At 36.9% G+C, this 17,742-nt stretch overlaps 1 protein-coding gene across 1 annotated transcript; it reads left to right on the forward strand.

Moving 5' to 3' along the window:
- The first annotated feature begins 345 nt into the window (after window positions 1–345).
- LOC134753482 (zinc finger protein 568-like) lies at window positions 346–14,126 on the forward strand. The gene is made up of 5 exons (XM_063689358.1): window positions 346–657; window positions 4,156–4,353; window positions 5,875–6,125; window positions 6,651–6,790; window positions 7,332–14,126. The coding sequence occupies exons 1-5, from the start codon at window positions 580–582 to the stop codon at window positions 8,492–8,494; spliced, it is 1,830 nt and encodes a 609-aa protein (XP_063545428.1). The 5' UTR covers window positions 346–579; the 3' UTR covers window positions 8,495–14,126.
- Window positions 14,127–17,742: the final 3,616 nt, after the last annotated feature.

Here is a 17,742-nt window from a genome sequence, read left to right on the forward strand (position 1 = left end):
TCTAGTTTGACCGTTTCTGAACGATACCACTCCTTGTCTATGATAGTGTTGTCAGGTAACAGGAATTTTCGGAATTTTCTTCCTTTTAATGCAAATTATTCAATCATTTATAAATGTTTTGGTCGAAATTTAAATCTTGATAATCAAATTTAACTGTTGAACCTGCATATGAATTACGATATTTATATTCGAACGCTTGTTTACTAATGTCTGTTAATATTTCTGATAGATCTTATGAAATAATAGTTAACGGTCTGGCAGCACAAATAGCACAACATAGCTTGAACATAGCCAAGCCCGACAGATGTTCGTTGATACGAAGTCTATATTGTCTTTGTACTGCTTCCTTTCTTTCACTGGGTAATTTTTTATTCAACAATGAATTTATAAAATCACTGTTTTCAATCAAAGACGCTTCCAAATAACGTGGTTTTATATTACGTATTTCTAATACATGCTTAGTAAACAAATAATTTTGTAGTCTTGAATTTTTAACTGAATGTTGGAGAGGTTAGTTTTTGTTCGTTAGGAAAAAAACAGTCTTTTATCGCAGTTCTCTTTGTTTCTTGGCAACAAGGCATGGATTTCGTGAAAAGGGAAGACCAAGCAATAATCGACGATGAACTGCAACAGCACTATAAGCTTTACATGGAGAATGTGAGTATTTAATTGTAAATTTAAACAATGCAAGAAAATTTTGCATTAATTTATCCCAACGGTTTTGTTCAGTTATATCATTCCTACGCTTATCGGGGTTTAATTATTTTTTTACAAAACGTAAACATTATGTCAGTTTGGCAATTATTAATATTGGTTGTAGTCTTTTTATAAAGTGAATTCTTAAATCATATAATAGTGTAATCATTTTAAAGTGTTCAGCAATCAGTTAAACTAGAATTAGTCCTATTAAAAATATCTAACTTGAGATTATAGGTACTGTAACTACTCTGTTATGTTTAACTAATATGTGACGTTTTCAACCAAAAGGTACCACATTGTCGCTTGTTGATAAGGTTGATTTCTAATTGAAACTTTATGGAAATAGCGCCTTACTGACAAGCGACAATAAGTACCCTTTTGGTTGAAAATGGCACATATTATACAAAACACAATTTGGACTATTACTTCGTCACATTAGACCATTTTGACCAAGTTTTAATATAAATAGGTATACACAATGCTTTAACATCTTTAGGGCAAGTTTTTTACAAGCTTTTTATTAACTTGCGATGTACCTATGTAAGTATACTTACATATATGTATGTAACTATGTATGTACGGGTCAAATCTTGCAAGTTAAATTTGACCTCCTTCCCGACTTCCAATGAAGCTGAAAATTTGCATACACATGTAAGCCGGGTGACAATGCAATATAATGTACCATCGAGCTGATCTGATGATGGAGACAGGAGGTGGCCATAGGAACTCTGTGATAAAACAACGAAACCTAATTGAGTTTGGGGTTTTTCGAATTGTGGAAAGCCTGTGGGAAGAAAAGTACAGTCAGCGATAAAAGCTTGTACCAAAAATATTTTTTTTGCCAAAAACTTATTTGTGGTATTTTCTATAAAAAGGGACCTTACTGTCGATGGCGCTTACGCCATTATTAACGATGCTCCGATATAAATACAATGCCGCGCGCTGTGCGGCGTAAGCGCCATCGACAATAAGCTCCCTTTTCATAGAAAATGCCCCATTTTACAAGAAAAGTCAATCAAGAAACATAATCAAATGTGGCTTTCCAATAGAGAAGGGTCCTTGTGCTTTATCTGCAGTAAGGACATTTCTATCAAAATAAAAAAAACAAAAAGCATTTATTTCGGTAAATAGTACATCATAACACTCTCATGGTTGGGACTTCCTAGTAAGTATGTATAATACCTGTGACAGGAAGCCCCGCTCTTCCACATTTATCTAGTACATTTGTACACAGTTAACCATAAAATGTAACTTCTTCATTCTATCAGGATTTCTATTGGAATTTCAGATGGATATGTCCTTGTTATGCAATAATTTCAAATGCAAATTTTCAGTATACCCTTCTGTAATGAAAAGCCACAAATAAACATTTCTTGTTGGATAATTTTATCCCAGTTATTTATCATCTATGAGGGAAAAAAATCTTGTTTTACTACCAGATGGGTTACAACTAAACATTTAGATAGATAGATAAAAGATTTATTTGTACAGCTACAATTACACACATTAATACAAACACATCAGAAGAAAAAAAAAACTAATTACTACTTACACTAACAAAGAAATAAAATTATAACGAAAATACCCTAATAAAAATGAAACAGAAATGGTGCAAAATTATGTGCAAACTGTGTGCGTTGCAGCAGGACAAAAGGGTCACGGCTCAGTGATACGCTTCGCTCATTGGAGCAAAGCACTGATTTTCTGCCGGGACCCAGGTCACAACAGATAATATATATACGATGTGCTTACGTAAGCGGAATGAAATGTACTGTGTAAAGTGTGATTATATGTGCATGTCGTGTGATAATTAGTTGATTAAATATTAAGACAGTAGGTAAATGACCCGTGTGTAGTGTACTGTGTGTAAGTCTCCAAGTTGTGTGACATTTTAGTTGTGTGGCATCAGCCATATCCTGAAATCTGTAACCAAATAGCCGAATGGAATCCCAGCGGTTTGTTTTTCAAGAAGTATTTTTTTAAAGTGACTTTTAAATGTCTTTTTAGATTTAAGTTGTCTTAAAGGCGGGGGGCATTTGTGACGTTCTCAATCTAAAGGTACCACTTTGTCGCTTACCACAAAGACGAATTTGGTTGTATCTTTATACAAATAACCTGTCATAGCGTCCTGCGCGACAATGTGATGCGACAAGATGATGGTAGATGTAATATATTAAAGAAACAGTGATGAAGCCCTCCAGTGGTGAAGGCCGGCTATAGTAGTGTGACTATTTAAAAAACACAAATCAAAAATATTTTTCACTTCTCATGCTCTAAAAGTGCTTCATATTAGACCTGCAAAGCGGGGCAAAAATCGTATTTTAGTCCCTAGGGAAAATATGTATACATATTTCTGATTTCGCCTACATTTACTCCCGAATCGAATTAGAATTCAATAAATCTGCCCGGAATACCTCTTTCGCCTCCCCAATTGACTCAATATCGCGTTAAACAAATAGAAAAAAACAGCGGAATTTATCAGTACTGCTCTAGTATTGCTAGTGGACAAAAACGGCTTGGACGGAGTAGCATGGCGGTCTTTGGTGTCGGAGGCCAAGATCCACTTCGGGTTGTTGCGCCACAGCAGTAAGTATGCTAGTTGACAATAGATGTCGCGACGAACGAAATGTCTAATGCTCAACAATTGTGGCATTTTCAATCTAAAGGTACCTTGACCTTACCTTTATTGGTACCTTTATTGAATTCTAATTCGATTCGGGAGTAAATGTAGGCGAAATCAGAAATATGTATACATATTTTCCCTAGGGACTAAAATACGATTTTTGCCCCGCTTTGCAGGTCTAATATGAAGCACTTTTAGAGCATGAGAAGTGAAAAATATTTTTGATTTGTGTTTTTTAAATAGTCACACTACTATAGCCGGCCTTCACCACTGGAGGGCTTCATCACTTTTTCTTTAATATATTACATCTATTTCAGTTTATAATTTAGTATGTGTATTTGTTAAACTCATGTATTCTGCCCTGCTTAACGTATGGATGTCAAACATGGGCACTAACTCAGAAACATCTCCTAAAACTTAGAACTTGCCAGAGAGGAATCGAACGAAGCATGATAGGAGTCAGGCTAATAGACCGTAAACGGGCAGAAGACATAAGATCTATCACAAAGGTAGAAGACATACTTAAGAAAGTAAGGCAGCTAAACTGGCGATGGACAGGACATATGACCAGAGAAAGTACAACAAAATGGACAAAAATTATAACAGAATGGCTCCCACAAGATGGAAAAAGGAAGCAAGGTGGCCAATTTAAAAGATGAAAAGATGACATCAATAAAATTGGAGGAACAGAATGGCCTAAAAAAGCCAATGACAGAGAGGAATGGAAGAAGGTGGAAGAGGCCTTTGTGTCACAGTACACGCTGGACAACAAATCAATGTGCAGTTTAGTCACCAGCAATGAAGGCTATAATAATAATGTGTATTTGTTTCAGGCTCAGAAAACCCACCACATGGAGACGGACTACCAGCACGCGCTCTCAATGGAGCAGCTACACCAAATACAGACCTCCATCAACACGACCATAGCGCACAACTTCCAGCTCCCACTCTCCCCTCGGCAGATCTCCACGCTGATGCTCAAGACCAACCATTTTAACCAGATACCTGCACATCTCCCGAGAAACTTAGAGGTAAACCAAAGCACAGATTTTATAATAGTTCTTACGAACAGATACTTATCTCTCAAAGAAAATGCAAATACCTACCGTTTTGATACCTACGCAATAATACAATGGAGTGACCTTCAGCGCGCCGACACAACGCTAGGGTTGCCGACGCTTCTTTCTAATACTTAGGTATCTTAGGTAAATATCTAACTATTAATGTGTCATAAAAAACATAACCTACATCTTTAAAACAATTTAATAGTACCTACGTAGCTTGTAAATATCGTAAAAACAATAACAGTAGGTGTAAGTACCTATATTGAGAATGTCTACTTACTTTTCCTCATTTGTCGGAAGAGTAAAAAACCGGCCAAGTGCGAGTCGGACTCGCGCACCGAGGGTTCCGTACTTTTTAGTATTTGTTATAGCGGCAACAGAAATACATCATCTGTGAAAATTTCAACTGTCTAGCTATCACGGTTCATGAGATACAGCCTGGTGACAGATAGACAGACGGACAGACTGACAGCGGAGTCTTAGTAATAGGGTCCCGTTTTTACCCTTTGGGTACGGAACCCTAAAAAGTGACTAAGGCCTCCAGTACTCAGGGCACAGAATATATAATAGTGCTAGGTACAGAAGATTCACTCCCTAAAAAAACGCGTCTACTACGCGCAAGGTGGCGCAAGCGCATGCAGGCGTGCGTTCCGTAGCGGTGCGCGGCAATTACTATGGAAAAACCTCAAAATTGAGGCGGCCGCAGGTACTTGTAGCGACGCGACGAAATCGCGGAATGAGACACGCCTTCTCAGAGCTGGAATCGAACCAGTGTCCTCTGTTTTCGCGGTAAGTGCCTAAGCACCTAAGGCCACCCGGGTCACGGCGACATAGGTCGAATTTTTCTAAGTAGAAGAAGATTCATTGTCGAATAACAGTACTGATAGTTCCGCTACTTGACGCTAGATGTTAACCAGGGATGTTGCGAATATTCGCATCCGCATCCACAACCGCGGAACTTCCGCATTATTTTCAACATCCGCATAAAATCGATGCGGAGCTTAATGCGGATGCGGATGTGGAACAGGTAGGTACAGGAACGTCTTAGCGGCGGCGTAAGTGCTAAGTAATTTCGTCATTAGCCAATAGGAATCTCGTTTTGTTTTTGTGATTCGTCGATCGAGCACTTTAGCCTATGACGGACAGCGACAAGATGTGAAAAGTTTGTTTTATTTGGACTTTAGTATAGTAATGCGATTGTGGGGCACCTATATTCTTGTTCAAATACTGTTTCGTTTTTTTTAAAATTAAAATTACTAAAGTGTAATATTTGACGTTTTTTATGTGCCTAATCTCGACATCCGCATCAGCATCCGCGGATGTCAAAAAATCGGCATCCGCAACATCCCGGATGTTAACTACGAAAATAATAGTCTTTTTGGTAACAAAACCGATGTATGGAGTGAGCACTCTTGTCTTCTTAATTCTCTTTGATAATAGTGTATTTAGTTTCTATCACAAATAAAGACATTTCTTTTTTGTCTACAGGTAGATCTAGTGCAGAACTTAAACGATTTAACTCAAATGAGGAACGAGGATATAATCAATCAGAATTTGAGGTTGAACGAGCTTGAGCTGCAGGCGGCCCAGAATCTTCAACTTAACGAACAGGAGCTGTCCAGGCTCAACCAGGATCTGAGGTTGGAGTTACCTCAGAATTTGGGACGGGGTATAGAGCTGGGACATGATTTGATGACTCACATGGATGATAGGCAGATGGATGGAATCATGGAGACGAGGTAACAATTAATTATTTGGGACTGGGACATTTTCTATGAAAAGGGACCTTATTGTCGATGGCGCTTACGCCGCACAGCGTCGCGCGGCATTGTATTTATATCGGAGCATCGTTAATAATGGCGTAAGCGCCATCGACAATAAGGTCCCTTTTTATAGAAAGTACCACATTTATACAAGGTTCTCATTATCAGACTATAATCTGCATCTTCTCAAATTACTTTTTTGTCAAAGATCCTAATCTGTTAAAAGCCTTTGTTACTAGCAATACATTTTATATGCTGGTCCACCCCACATTGATTTTAGTATAACTAACGACCCGCCCCGGCTTCGCACGGGTTACACAAAAACTTAACTAATCATATACCTAAACCTTCCTCAAGAATCACTCTATTGATTGGTGAAGACCGCATGAAGACCCGTTCAGTAGTTTTTGAGTTCATCGCGAACATACAGAGAGACAAACGTGGCGGGGGGACATTGTTTCATAATATGTAGTAAATGTCTAAAACAATCTTTTTTTAAAGGATGGTGCTAGAAGAACCTAGGCAGGTGGATCACCAGCACCAGATTCCGCTGCCGTTCCACATTAAGTTGGAACAAGATGAGGAGTACTTCTATGAGAATGTCAACCAGGTTAACCAAGCGATCAACGTCAACGGAATGGGTAAGTCAGGAACTCAGGAGTGTTGAAAATTTGCTTTTTGGGGTCGATTTTTTAATATAAATAAATAAATTAAAATGATAGTAGGACATTATTTTTTATTACACAAATTGATTAAGTCCCACGGTAAGCTCAAGAAGGCTTGTGTTGTGGGTACTCAGACAAAGATAATATATAACTACTTAAATACATCGAAAACAACCACGACTCAGGAACAAAATTAAATATATGTGCCATCACACAAATAAATGCCCTTACCGGGATTCGAGCCAAAGACCATCGGCTTCACAGGCAACAGTCTGTACCCAAAGGGTAAAAACGGGACCCTATTACTAAGACCGCTGTCCATCTGTCCGTCTGTCTGTCACCAGGCTGTATCTCATGAGCCGTGATAGCAGTGATGTATTTCTGTTGCCGCTATAACAACAAATACTAAAAAGTACGGAGCCCTCGGAAGGCGAGTCCGACTCGCACTTGTCCGGTTTTTTACAGTGTTCAGACACTTATAATATATTTATTTTACTATAAAGACTTTTATTTTCAGGTCATATCCCCGTTCACACAGAGCATCAACAAACCATACATCAAGATCAAATGTACATCTACAACAATCATGTGGGAGTCTCCGCTTTAAACTCCCTAGACCTGTACCCCAGACCTCAAAACTATGTGCAAACCTACGTAAACGATGTCAGAGACAACCCTGAGAACCTAGTAATCCATAGACAATTCGAGAACGCTAGTCCGTACGCAGAGGAATTTAAAAAGTTAAGACAAGATGTCACAAAAGACGAAAAAATCGAGCAGCCGAAAGAAAACCAAAAACCGGACACGAATAAGATTCTATTTTCGAATTATCAGAACGATTTTGCTGCGGAGAAAAATGAGAACGATTCAAGCGCTCAAAATAAAATAACTGAAGATGTGTCTATGAATATAAAAGGGGAATATTCTTGCTATAAATGTAACGACGTTTTTTCAACTAAAAGAGGTTTGAAACAACACGCAAAAACTTGTACAGAGGCGAATGATCCTATGGAGAAACTTGGGAAATTTGTATGCTCCCAATGTCCTTATAGGTGTCAGTCGCCCGCCATTTTGAAAATTCACGAAAGAACCCACACCGGAGAGAAGCCATTTTCATGTACGTTCTGCGATTACAAGTCCGGACAAAAGAATAATGTGGCTAAACACATTTTAGTTCATATGAAGGAAAAACCGTTCCGATGCCAGTATTGTGAATATAGATGTGCGCAGAAAAATAACTTAGTCGTTCATGAGAGAACGCATACAGGTTACAAGCCTTTCGCTTGTCCTTACTGTGACTACCGAACCGTTCAGAAACCTAACTTGGTGAAACATATGTATCTACACACAGACCAGAAACCTTTCTCGTGCGATCAGTGCAGTTATCGCTGTGTGCAGAAAACGAATTTGACTAAACATAAACAGAGGCATTTGAACGAGAAAACTGGTGTGGTGGATTTGAAAAGTCAAACGAAACCTTATAGGCCGAGGCAGAAATCTGTGAAATGTCCGCATTGTCCGTACAAGTGTGTACAGAAATCTAGTTTGGATAAACATATTGAGTTTAAACATGCAGTACAAAGTTTCAATGTGGAGGCGCAAGCTAGTGAGAGTGAGGAGATACAGAATTTAAGTGTGAAAAAAGATTTTGAGTGCCAAGAAAAAATGCAAGTGTCATAGTGATTGTGTGGTTTATATACCTAGGTTAGAACCTTAAAACTAAGTGGCACTTTTGAGAAAATTAGATAGAATCCTCCTCTTCCTCTCGTCCTCTGCCTCCTCTTCCTCTGGAGTTGCAGGGGTACATAGGTTACGGAGACTGCTTAACATCAGGCGGGCTGTATGCTTGTTTGCCACCGACGTAGTATAAAAAAAAACGCTTTCTTGCATAGCACAAAAACAAACAGTTACAGAGGAACACATGAGGCATTAAGTCCGCCTTTTGTACTTTTTAGGTGTGCATAAAATTTTAAAATAAATAAACACAATTTACACAATTGACTAAATTCGCGGTTTTATCGCTAAAAATCGATCTCTTCCAGACAAAATTTGGGTGTCTAATCTATGATACGTACTTAAATTATTCTTTTTTTTATCATGACTTTTTTATATTTTTTGGACCCATGGTTCAAAAGTTAGAGGCCCCCTGCATTATTCTTTTCGTTAGGAGCCATTATTTCCGAAAATATTCACTTTATCAAAAAATGGTTGTGAACCTATTCGTTTTGAAAGACCTATCCAACGATTTAAAAATTGCTTGGTATCGATGTCGATAACACTTGAGTCAATATTTAATTAATCACTAGCGCTGGTACGTTTTTGCCCCCGAAAAACCGGGCTATGATTAAATTTTATCAAAGAGATATAAGTAGACATAGAGTGCTCACTCCATACATCAGTTTTATTACCAAAACGACTATTATTTTTAATATCTATTCAGATTTCTTTTGTGTGATAGTATTTATAAGTCTACCCGACTGACATATCATAGGGGGGGTAATGTGTTAGAAATTATTCAATACTTAACAGCGCCACCTAGTTTTCGCATTGTGATTTACTATACATTTGATAGTTTGCTATATTTATAATTTGTAAATATGTACGTAAGTTTTTGATTGAATTTTACATTCCGGTTTTTAAAAAACGCCTTTTGAAAATGGGTGTAAAAATAACTAACCAAAATCATATACTAATTAATAATTATTATAACATTTACTTTTTTCGATTTTTACTGGAGTGTTTGATTCTGTGAATTTGAAGGGACTTAAGCTTTTAGTTAGGACCCTTTTGACTCGGTATGACACATTAGGAGTTAAGTTAGCAGTGCAAATTATGTTTAAGTATGCAGTCCAAAAACACAGTTTTGTATAAAGCTTGAATTCAATGTAATAATACAATTATGTTTGATAGAAGTGGCAAAAATGTTTGTATGAAAATGTTATTAGATAGCAAAAAAAAGTTATTCAAGCAAATCTTGTCAATTTCTATTGCCGCGCGACGCGAAAGACGCGAAATTCGGATTTTCTATGGGACGATATCCCTTCGCGCCTACATTTTTTTTAAATTTTCCGCCTTTTTCTACTGACAAGATTTGCTTATCTTCTTATCTTTTTTTTAATTTATTATTTCTTTTTCTGTTTTATTCTTTTTTAATATTTGACCAAAAACCACAAATTACGGCCATCAAGAGATAAACCGCATTATTACAGCAAATTTCTTATCAGTGAAAATGTTTTTGCACAATATCGATATTTCGATATCAATTTAATTATGACATTTTTATTTCGATCATATCTGAAAAACAAAGGAATTTGATTTGACCTCATTTCTAGTATCAGTTAAATGACGTTTTATTCGAAATGAAATGTCAATTGCAAACAGTGATCAAATGCCGCAATGGCGGTCGTAACATGCGGTCCCTGAACACATCTTGGAGAGCTTATAATATGTAGATAAAGCAGTGTATCTAACTGTACATAAGCATTAAACACTTATGTGATATTTTTATAAAACTCGCTTTAGCTCGTTTCATAAACCCACACTCTTATTTTAATGCCTTTCATTATGTAGCAGTTACATAAACTGCCATTTGTTTACCATTTTGGCCACTTTTATTGAACCCAATTTTACCATTCTGATGTTAGTGAGATGGGTAGTTTATATTATATAACTCAAAATTATGAATTGTAAGAGATTTTGTAAGGTGGATAGTATGAACGCTTTTTTACAACGAAATATTAAATGGATTTTGATTGTCGATAATGTTAAACAGTAAAGCGATAATATATTTGTATGTATGTATTATATTGTATGTATTTACATACAGGTTGGCTAAAAAATAAGTGCATTCCCGTTGCCAGGGAGGTTTTGGGATTATACTGAGCACCTTTTACTATGGGACCAACCACGAAATCGCGAAAAAAAAATTTACCCTCCTATAGAAAATGGACAAGCCAAAATGTATGAAACGGCCAAATTTTTTTTCGCGATTTCGGGGTTGGTCCCATAGTAAAAGTTGCTCAGTATAATCCCAAAACCTCCCTGGCAACGGGAATGCACTTATTTTTTAGCCACCGTGTATCGGCAAAATTAGTAAAGTCCATTAAATATATAATTATGCCAATAGAATTAAACATTAAATTCATTATTTATGGAAAAAATGTGCAGACAGGTTTTTTTTACTACTTACTATACAAGGTTCCATCGTTCAAAAATGTGGTATTTTCTATAAAAAGGGGCCTTACTGTCGATGGCGCTTAAGCCGTTATTAACGATGCTCCGATATAAATAAAATGCCGCGCGACGCTGTGCGGCGTAAGCGCCATCGACAATAAGGTCCCTTTTCATGGAAAATGCCCCAAATTAAGAGGCCGGTGTGGATTTTAGTCGCAAAAATGTAAAATTGATAGATTTAGTCCGTGAAATTTTACATCTTTTGTTACCTAATTGAAATAACAAGTACTGGTTTCTATTAGCACGTCTTCTTATCTTACCTTTTATCAGATAATTTTTTTGAAAACAGACTCACTAAATTAGTAATGTTTGCTTTTCTGATGGACGTTTAGGTAAACGCGCGTAAAGCACTGGTTTTGTCGCTCTTATTTGTAAATTTCGTAAAGTTTGGACTGCTAAACATGGTAATTTTGTATTACACATATCCTGTACTTGACGTTTATCAGACTACATTTTTATTATTATGACTTTGAAGTAGTGTAAATGAAAGTTAGACGAAATCAATTTTCTCCAGAAATTACTTCAAAACAAGTGACAATTTCTCTGAAAATCGACTTAATTTCAACGTAATTTCGATACTTAAACAAACTACAACATTTGCTGAACCTATTCTTATACATCAATTTGTATAATTTACCACCATGATTTTTTGATGAATTTTTTAAAACTGCCCCTTCTCTTGATGCATTACCGGTGACGCACGCTCGCGACCTCATTATTAAAAGGCAAGATGAGAAGACGTGCTAATAGAAATCAATACTTGTTATTTAGATATTACGTAACAAAACGTGTATAATTTCAACGACTAAATCTATCAATTTTACATTTTTGCTCCAAAATCGACTACGGCCTCTTAACATTTGAAAGTCATATGATTTTTTTGATGAAATAAATTTGTGGTGGTAAATTCCTATACTATTTTTGTGATATAGCGATAATGAATTAAGTACGAAACCTTGATTCGTTGTTCCTAATATTGTTAATAAATTAAGAGATTAAGTAGCCTTACCACGAGCTTGTCACTGATGGCGCTGAAATATTCGCTAGCGTGTGCGTAATTTACTTTCTATTCATCTCGCTCGTACTCGCATATTAGTTACGCCTAAGGAAAAAACGTGCCTCGAAAATCAAGAAAATTTGATTCTCGAACAAATGGCGCCACTACCTTTGGCCTACTCTCGTATAGATGGCGTTGACGGTTTCGTTTGTTATTTAACAATTTTAACGCATATCAGTGAAAGAACATGGGTTAAAATCATATAAAAATAATTAAATAATTTATACATATATAAATACATTTTATCGTATTTTTATACATCTTCATTTTTAGTTTTAATCGTGTGTCGATAGATGGCAGTGAATTTACAGTGGTTACAAAATTTACTATGACAGTACCGCTCTATCCTATTATATCTTCTTTGATACGAGTAAGTAGGTAAATACTTACAAATCCAAAATTTTAATTTACAATGTCAATTTCTCTATGGTTATGCAGATGTGTCAGTGTCAGGTCAGTGACAAACTCGTGGTAGCCGTACAGGTCACAACCTGTCGCTGTAAAGTTGCTGCAGAGTTAGCTTGGTCCGACTTTACATCGTTGAAATCACATCTTAATATTGGCCTTTAAAACGCGGGCTGTGATGTATTTTGTAAATCGTAATTATGTTACCAAGAGATTGTAATTTAGCGTGTCATCACAATGTTATTTTCACTAAATGTGACATTTTCAACCAAAAGGTACCACATTGTCGCTTGTCAAAAAGGTTGATTTTCAATTGAAGCTATATGGAAATAGCGCCACCGACCGACAATAAGTACCCTTTTGATTGAGAATGGCACAAATATGGCGTCACTCTTGAAAGGTAACAGGGTTTATAGGGTATTTGACTGTATTTATAATAAATTGTGCCATTTTCAACCAAAAGGGTACTTATTGTCGCTTGTCAGTAAGGCGCTATTTCCATAATCCATATAGGTTCAATTAGAAATCAACCTTATCAACAAGCGACAATGTGGTACATTTTGGTTGAAAACGTCACAATTATTTTACACCATGAAATAAAGCACCAGAAGATTAATAAAGATACGTAGGCAGCAATTATTTTTAGACACAATTTCTATTTTAAAACTCGTATCAAACTATAAAGAGTAGGTAATTAGTCAAATACCCTATTATACCATACGAATAAAAAAAGTACAATAAGTACTAAGATTGACTGAAGTGGCATGACAAATACGAACGTTTCCGAGAAAATACGATGGAAATAGTTATTTGTGCAACAAGAGAGGAAAGTTGGTTTTTCTTGCGAGTGTTTATTTTGAGTCCCGAGAAAGCGAAAGATTCTAATGTAGAATCTTGGGCGTAGCAAGGGACTCAAAAACACGAGATGTAAAATAACTTTGCTCTCGTGTTGCACACATAATTTTTCACCTCAGTAGTGAGAACATATTAAAGGTTAAAATGTATTTCGAATTACACAGAAAGAAAAAAAAAAGTATTATAATATGTATGATACGATACGATACGATACGAGACCGGACCGGACCGGACCGGACCGTAAAAGTATGAAGTTCATGGCCTTCACTTAATTAAAAATCTACATTGGTTCACTCCCTGGAGTGAGGAAAGTCGCACTTTCCTCACTCCAGGGAGTGACGAAAGTAGGCTTGTTCGAGCTGCTGAGGTGAAAACAATTATGTACTACATCTGTACTTCCGTACGAGTATTTTACTATCATTTTATTTTTAGTATCTCGGCTAAAATGGAACTTAAACAAACAAGAGGGCGCTAGTATTGTGAACAGACAGAAATAATTAAGTTTTTTTAGTGATATTTTTGTGTAATCTTATTAACCTTTTGGACGCCAATGACCGATATATACGCACCGTAGGTTCAACGCCAAAGACCGATTAATCGGTCATAGACCACAGAGCAACATAGACCTACATGTATATGCATAAAGTTCAATTTCAGTTTTGACACTTCGGTGACGTGGCGGCTGGATGACTGCTTTTGTGTTTGACTCGGCGTCGAAAAGGTTAAGGTATTTTTTTAATAACATGCCGCTTACCAAAGTGATTTATGTGTTTTATTTTAATAATATCCTTGAAATCATGTGAAGCTTTTATCCTTTTAAGGACCTGTCTTAAGTTTAAACTTTGCGTAGGGGGCGCCACTAGCACAAACTGTAAAACCGCCTTGATGCATCAATGTCATACTTATTCGTGACAAATAATCTGTAAAAACCTGTCAAAAACTGTTAGGCATAATAATATATATAAAAGTTACTCTATGCTTTACAGTTTGTGCTAGTGTTGCCTCTGGCGGCAGAACATTGCGAAATTACTCCCTATGACATCTTTGTTTGATTGGTGTTATTAGCGCCATCTGTTATTATAGAAAAACACTTCGTCGTACATTTTCTAGTTAATCTACTGCACCATAGATGGCAGTTAAACGTAATTTAGTCTACTCAGCGATAGATGGCAGTGCTAGCAACTGTTTAAAATTTATACGTCTCCCTCGACCGCTTCATTACGTTACGTCAAAGATAGATATAACTCCGTAATAGATGGATACAGTCTAAGGAAAAAACGTGCCTCGAAAATCAAGAAAATTTGATTCTCGTTCAGAGGGCGCTACTAGCTTTGGCCTTCTGTCGTATAGATGGCGTTGACGGTTTCGTTTGTTATTTAACAATTTTAACGCATATCAGTGAAAGAACATGGGTCAAAATCATAAAAATAATTAATGCAAATAAAGAAATCATTTATCCATATTTAAATACATTTTATCGTATTTTTATAAATCTTCATTTTTAGTTTTAAAGTGTGTCGACAGATGGCAGTGAATTTATTGGGGTTACAAAATTTACTATGACAGTACCGCTCTAGTATAAGTTACTCTATGGTTACTCTATGGCAAAGATAGATATAATTTTTAGTTTTAAAGTGTGTCGACAGATGGCAGTGAATTTACTATGACTGGGGTTACAAAATTTACTATGACAGTACCGCTCTAGTATAAGTTACTCTATGCTCTATGGTTACGTTCAAACAGCACCTCTCCAATACAGCTCGCAAATTCCACGATCTAAAACTAATATAAGCGGCACCTCTTGGGGAGCAAGTGCCGAATTGTTGCGAATATCAATGCTATTTCTGGTGTTTTCAACAGCAGAATACCAAAAGAATACTGTGCAGCGGCGTGACTGGGCAGTGCACACACCTCCAAACATCAAACATTTATTTAGCAAATAGGCCACAGGGGCACTTTTACATGTCAATTTTTACAAACAATAAAATTAATCGAAAATTACAAATATGGCATCAACGAAATATTAGATACTTTGTTAGAGATGTATCCAGTCTAAATGTCGAATTACACAAAAAAAACCGGCTAAGTGCGAGTCGGACTCACACACGAAGGGTTCCGTACCATTAACTATAAAAACGGTTACCCATACAAGTACTGACCCCGCCCGACGTTGCTTAACTTCGGTCAAAAATCACGTTTGTTGTATGGGAGCCCCACTTAAATCTATTTTATTCTGTTTTTAGTATTTGTTGTTATAGCGGCAACCGAAATACATCATCTGTGAAAATTCCAGCTGTCTAGCTATCACAGATCACGAGATACAGCCTGGTGACAGACGGACGGACAGCGGAGTCTTAGTAATAGGGTCCCGTTTTTACCCTTTGGGTACGTAACCCTAAAAAGTAGATGTCGAGCTGAACAAAGCCATGCGAGTCATATCCGGGACGCTCTAATCTACTCCTTGCTACTGGCTCTCCGTGCTGTGACGGATTGCCCGCCAGAATAAATGAAATATTCGAATAATTAAATAGAACTCGGGAGGAAGGACGCTTTGCTTCGGGAAGTGTCGAAGATCCAAAAAAAGTCTTACCTAATACAGATAGAGCGGTACTGTCATAGTAAATTTTGTAACCGCTGTCTTTATGTTAGGTAGAAGATCTAACATATAATAGAAATCTAAAGATCTCATTAATGTTATGTTGTGATCTTATGAATGTTACGTGTATGTTGTGTTCATGTGTGAGCCTATTGTGTCCCAATGCTGGGCAAAGGCCTCCCCCCTCTCATGATGTTAAATTTATATGTATGGGATATATTATGTAATATTATAGTATTAAGTTACGTGCTCAATTTGCAGTGCCCTTACAGGGTTCATAGCTAGATCACCATTTTAATGTAAGACCTTATTGTACCTATGAAAGCAATAAATTACTGATTACTGATTAATACCCTAGTATAATTTGCAGCTTTTTTCTATTGACGTAAATGGCTTGACAGACTATATATAAGTACTGCATGTAGCTTAGTTGGTCAAGCAAATCTTGTCAGAAGAAAAAGGCGCGAAATTCAAATTTTCTATGGGACGACAACCCTTCGCGCCTACATTTTTTAAGTTTGCCGCCTTTTTCTACTGACAAGATTAGCTTGACCAACTATATATTATAACTTAGACAGGGACTGTCTATTTCAATAATAGATAGAGAGAACATATTGTCTTTGTCTTACGCTAGTACTACTTAGCACCCAAATGAGATGAATATAGTTTTTTTCTTATCTACTGACAAATTAGGTTTGCTACACTATATTAGATTATGACTATAATAGTTAACGATACTGGCAGGCTACCTACAATACAGTTCTAAAACAGCAGGTAGATAACATCTAAATGTGTCGTTCTCAATAAAAGGTACCACATTGTCTCTTACCACAAAGACGCTCTGACAGCTTATTCGTATAGAGATGCAAGCAAATTTCACCCTTATGGCATCTTATGGTAAGCGACAATGTGTACCTTTTACTTGAGAACGACACAAATATCCACAGACTGGAACACCGGGCAAACAATTAAAATTCCATTTTCGAAATGCCCGAATGCCAATCAGTGTTGCTAACGCCGCGGGCCGTGTCAATCAGCCAGCCGTAATTGTTTCGCGAGAGCGCGGTCCATTTGATTTTGACAGTTTGGTTTTTTAATTTCCACGTTTGTAAATATAGAAAAGAAAATGTTATATTACGGCAAATTTTAAAAAATGTAGGCGCGAAGGGTTATTTGTGCCATAGAAAATTTGAATTACGCGCTTTTTTCTAGTGACAAAGTTGTTTGAGAGACTATAAATGTTAATTGTAATGCAATACTTTATATTCTTCTCCATATATATTTAAATCATTATATTTATTTATCTCACGTCATAACATTAAACTTTAACCTACTATAATTTACCTTTTCCTGATCCTTTTCCAAAATTCCGAATTACCCGTTATCCCTTATTGTATGTAATCCTTTAATTCCGTTTCCCCGTTTTACTCGTTTGGCTGAATGCGCCAGGAGCGCGATGCCATTAAAAAAATACTTTAAAAAAAAAAATAATGTCCTCCTCGCCGTGTCCGACGACGGCGACTCCAACCGTTTTTAATGGGACGCATGGAACGCTCTAATGTGGCTTGCGAAGCCAAACTTGGTTTTGAAGATGCGATTGCATGGTACGCAATGGAGCTGGCCGGCTGAATTGTAGGTGTAGGTGTACGAAGGCTTCGGGCGCGTCTTACGGAGATGGCGCTTAGCATCCAAGTCTTCTAAGCGCTGCTGCTCGTATTGCTCTACACTTTTATGAACAGTTGCGCGCCATGCCGTTCTACACATCGCGCTTTCCTCCCGGAA

This window comes from Cydia strobilella, chromosome 27 (assembly GCF_947568885.1).
Source record: "Cydia strobilella chromosome 27, ilCydStro3.1, whole genome shotgun sequence".
NCBI lineage: Eukaryota > Metazoa > Arthropoda > Insecta > Lepidoptera > Tortricidae > Cydia > Cydia strobilella.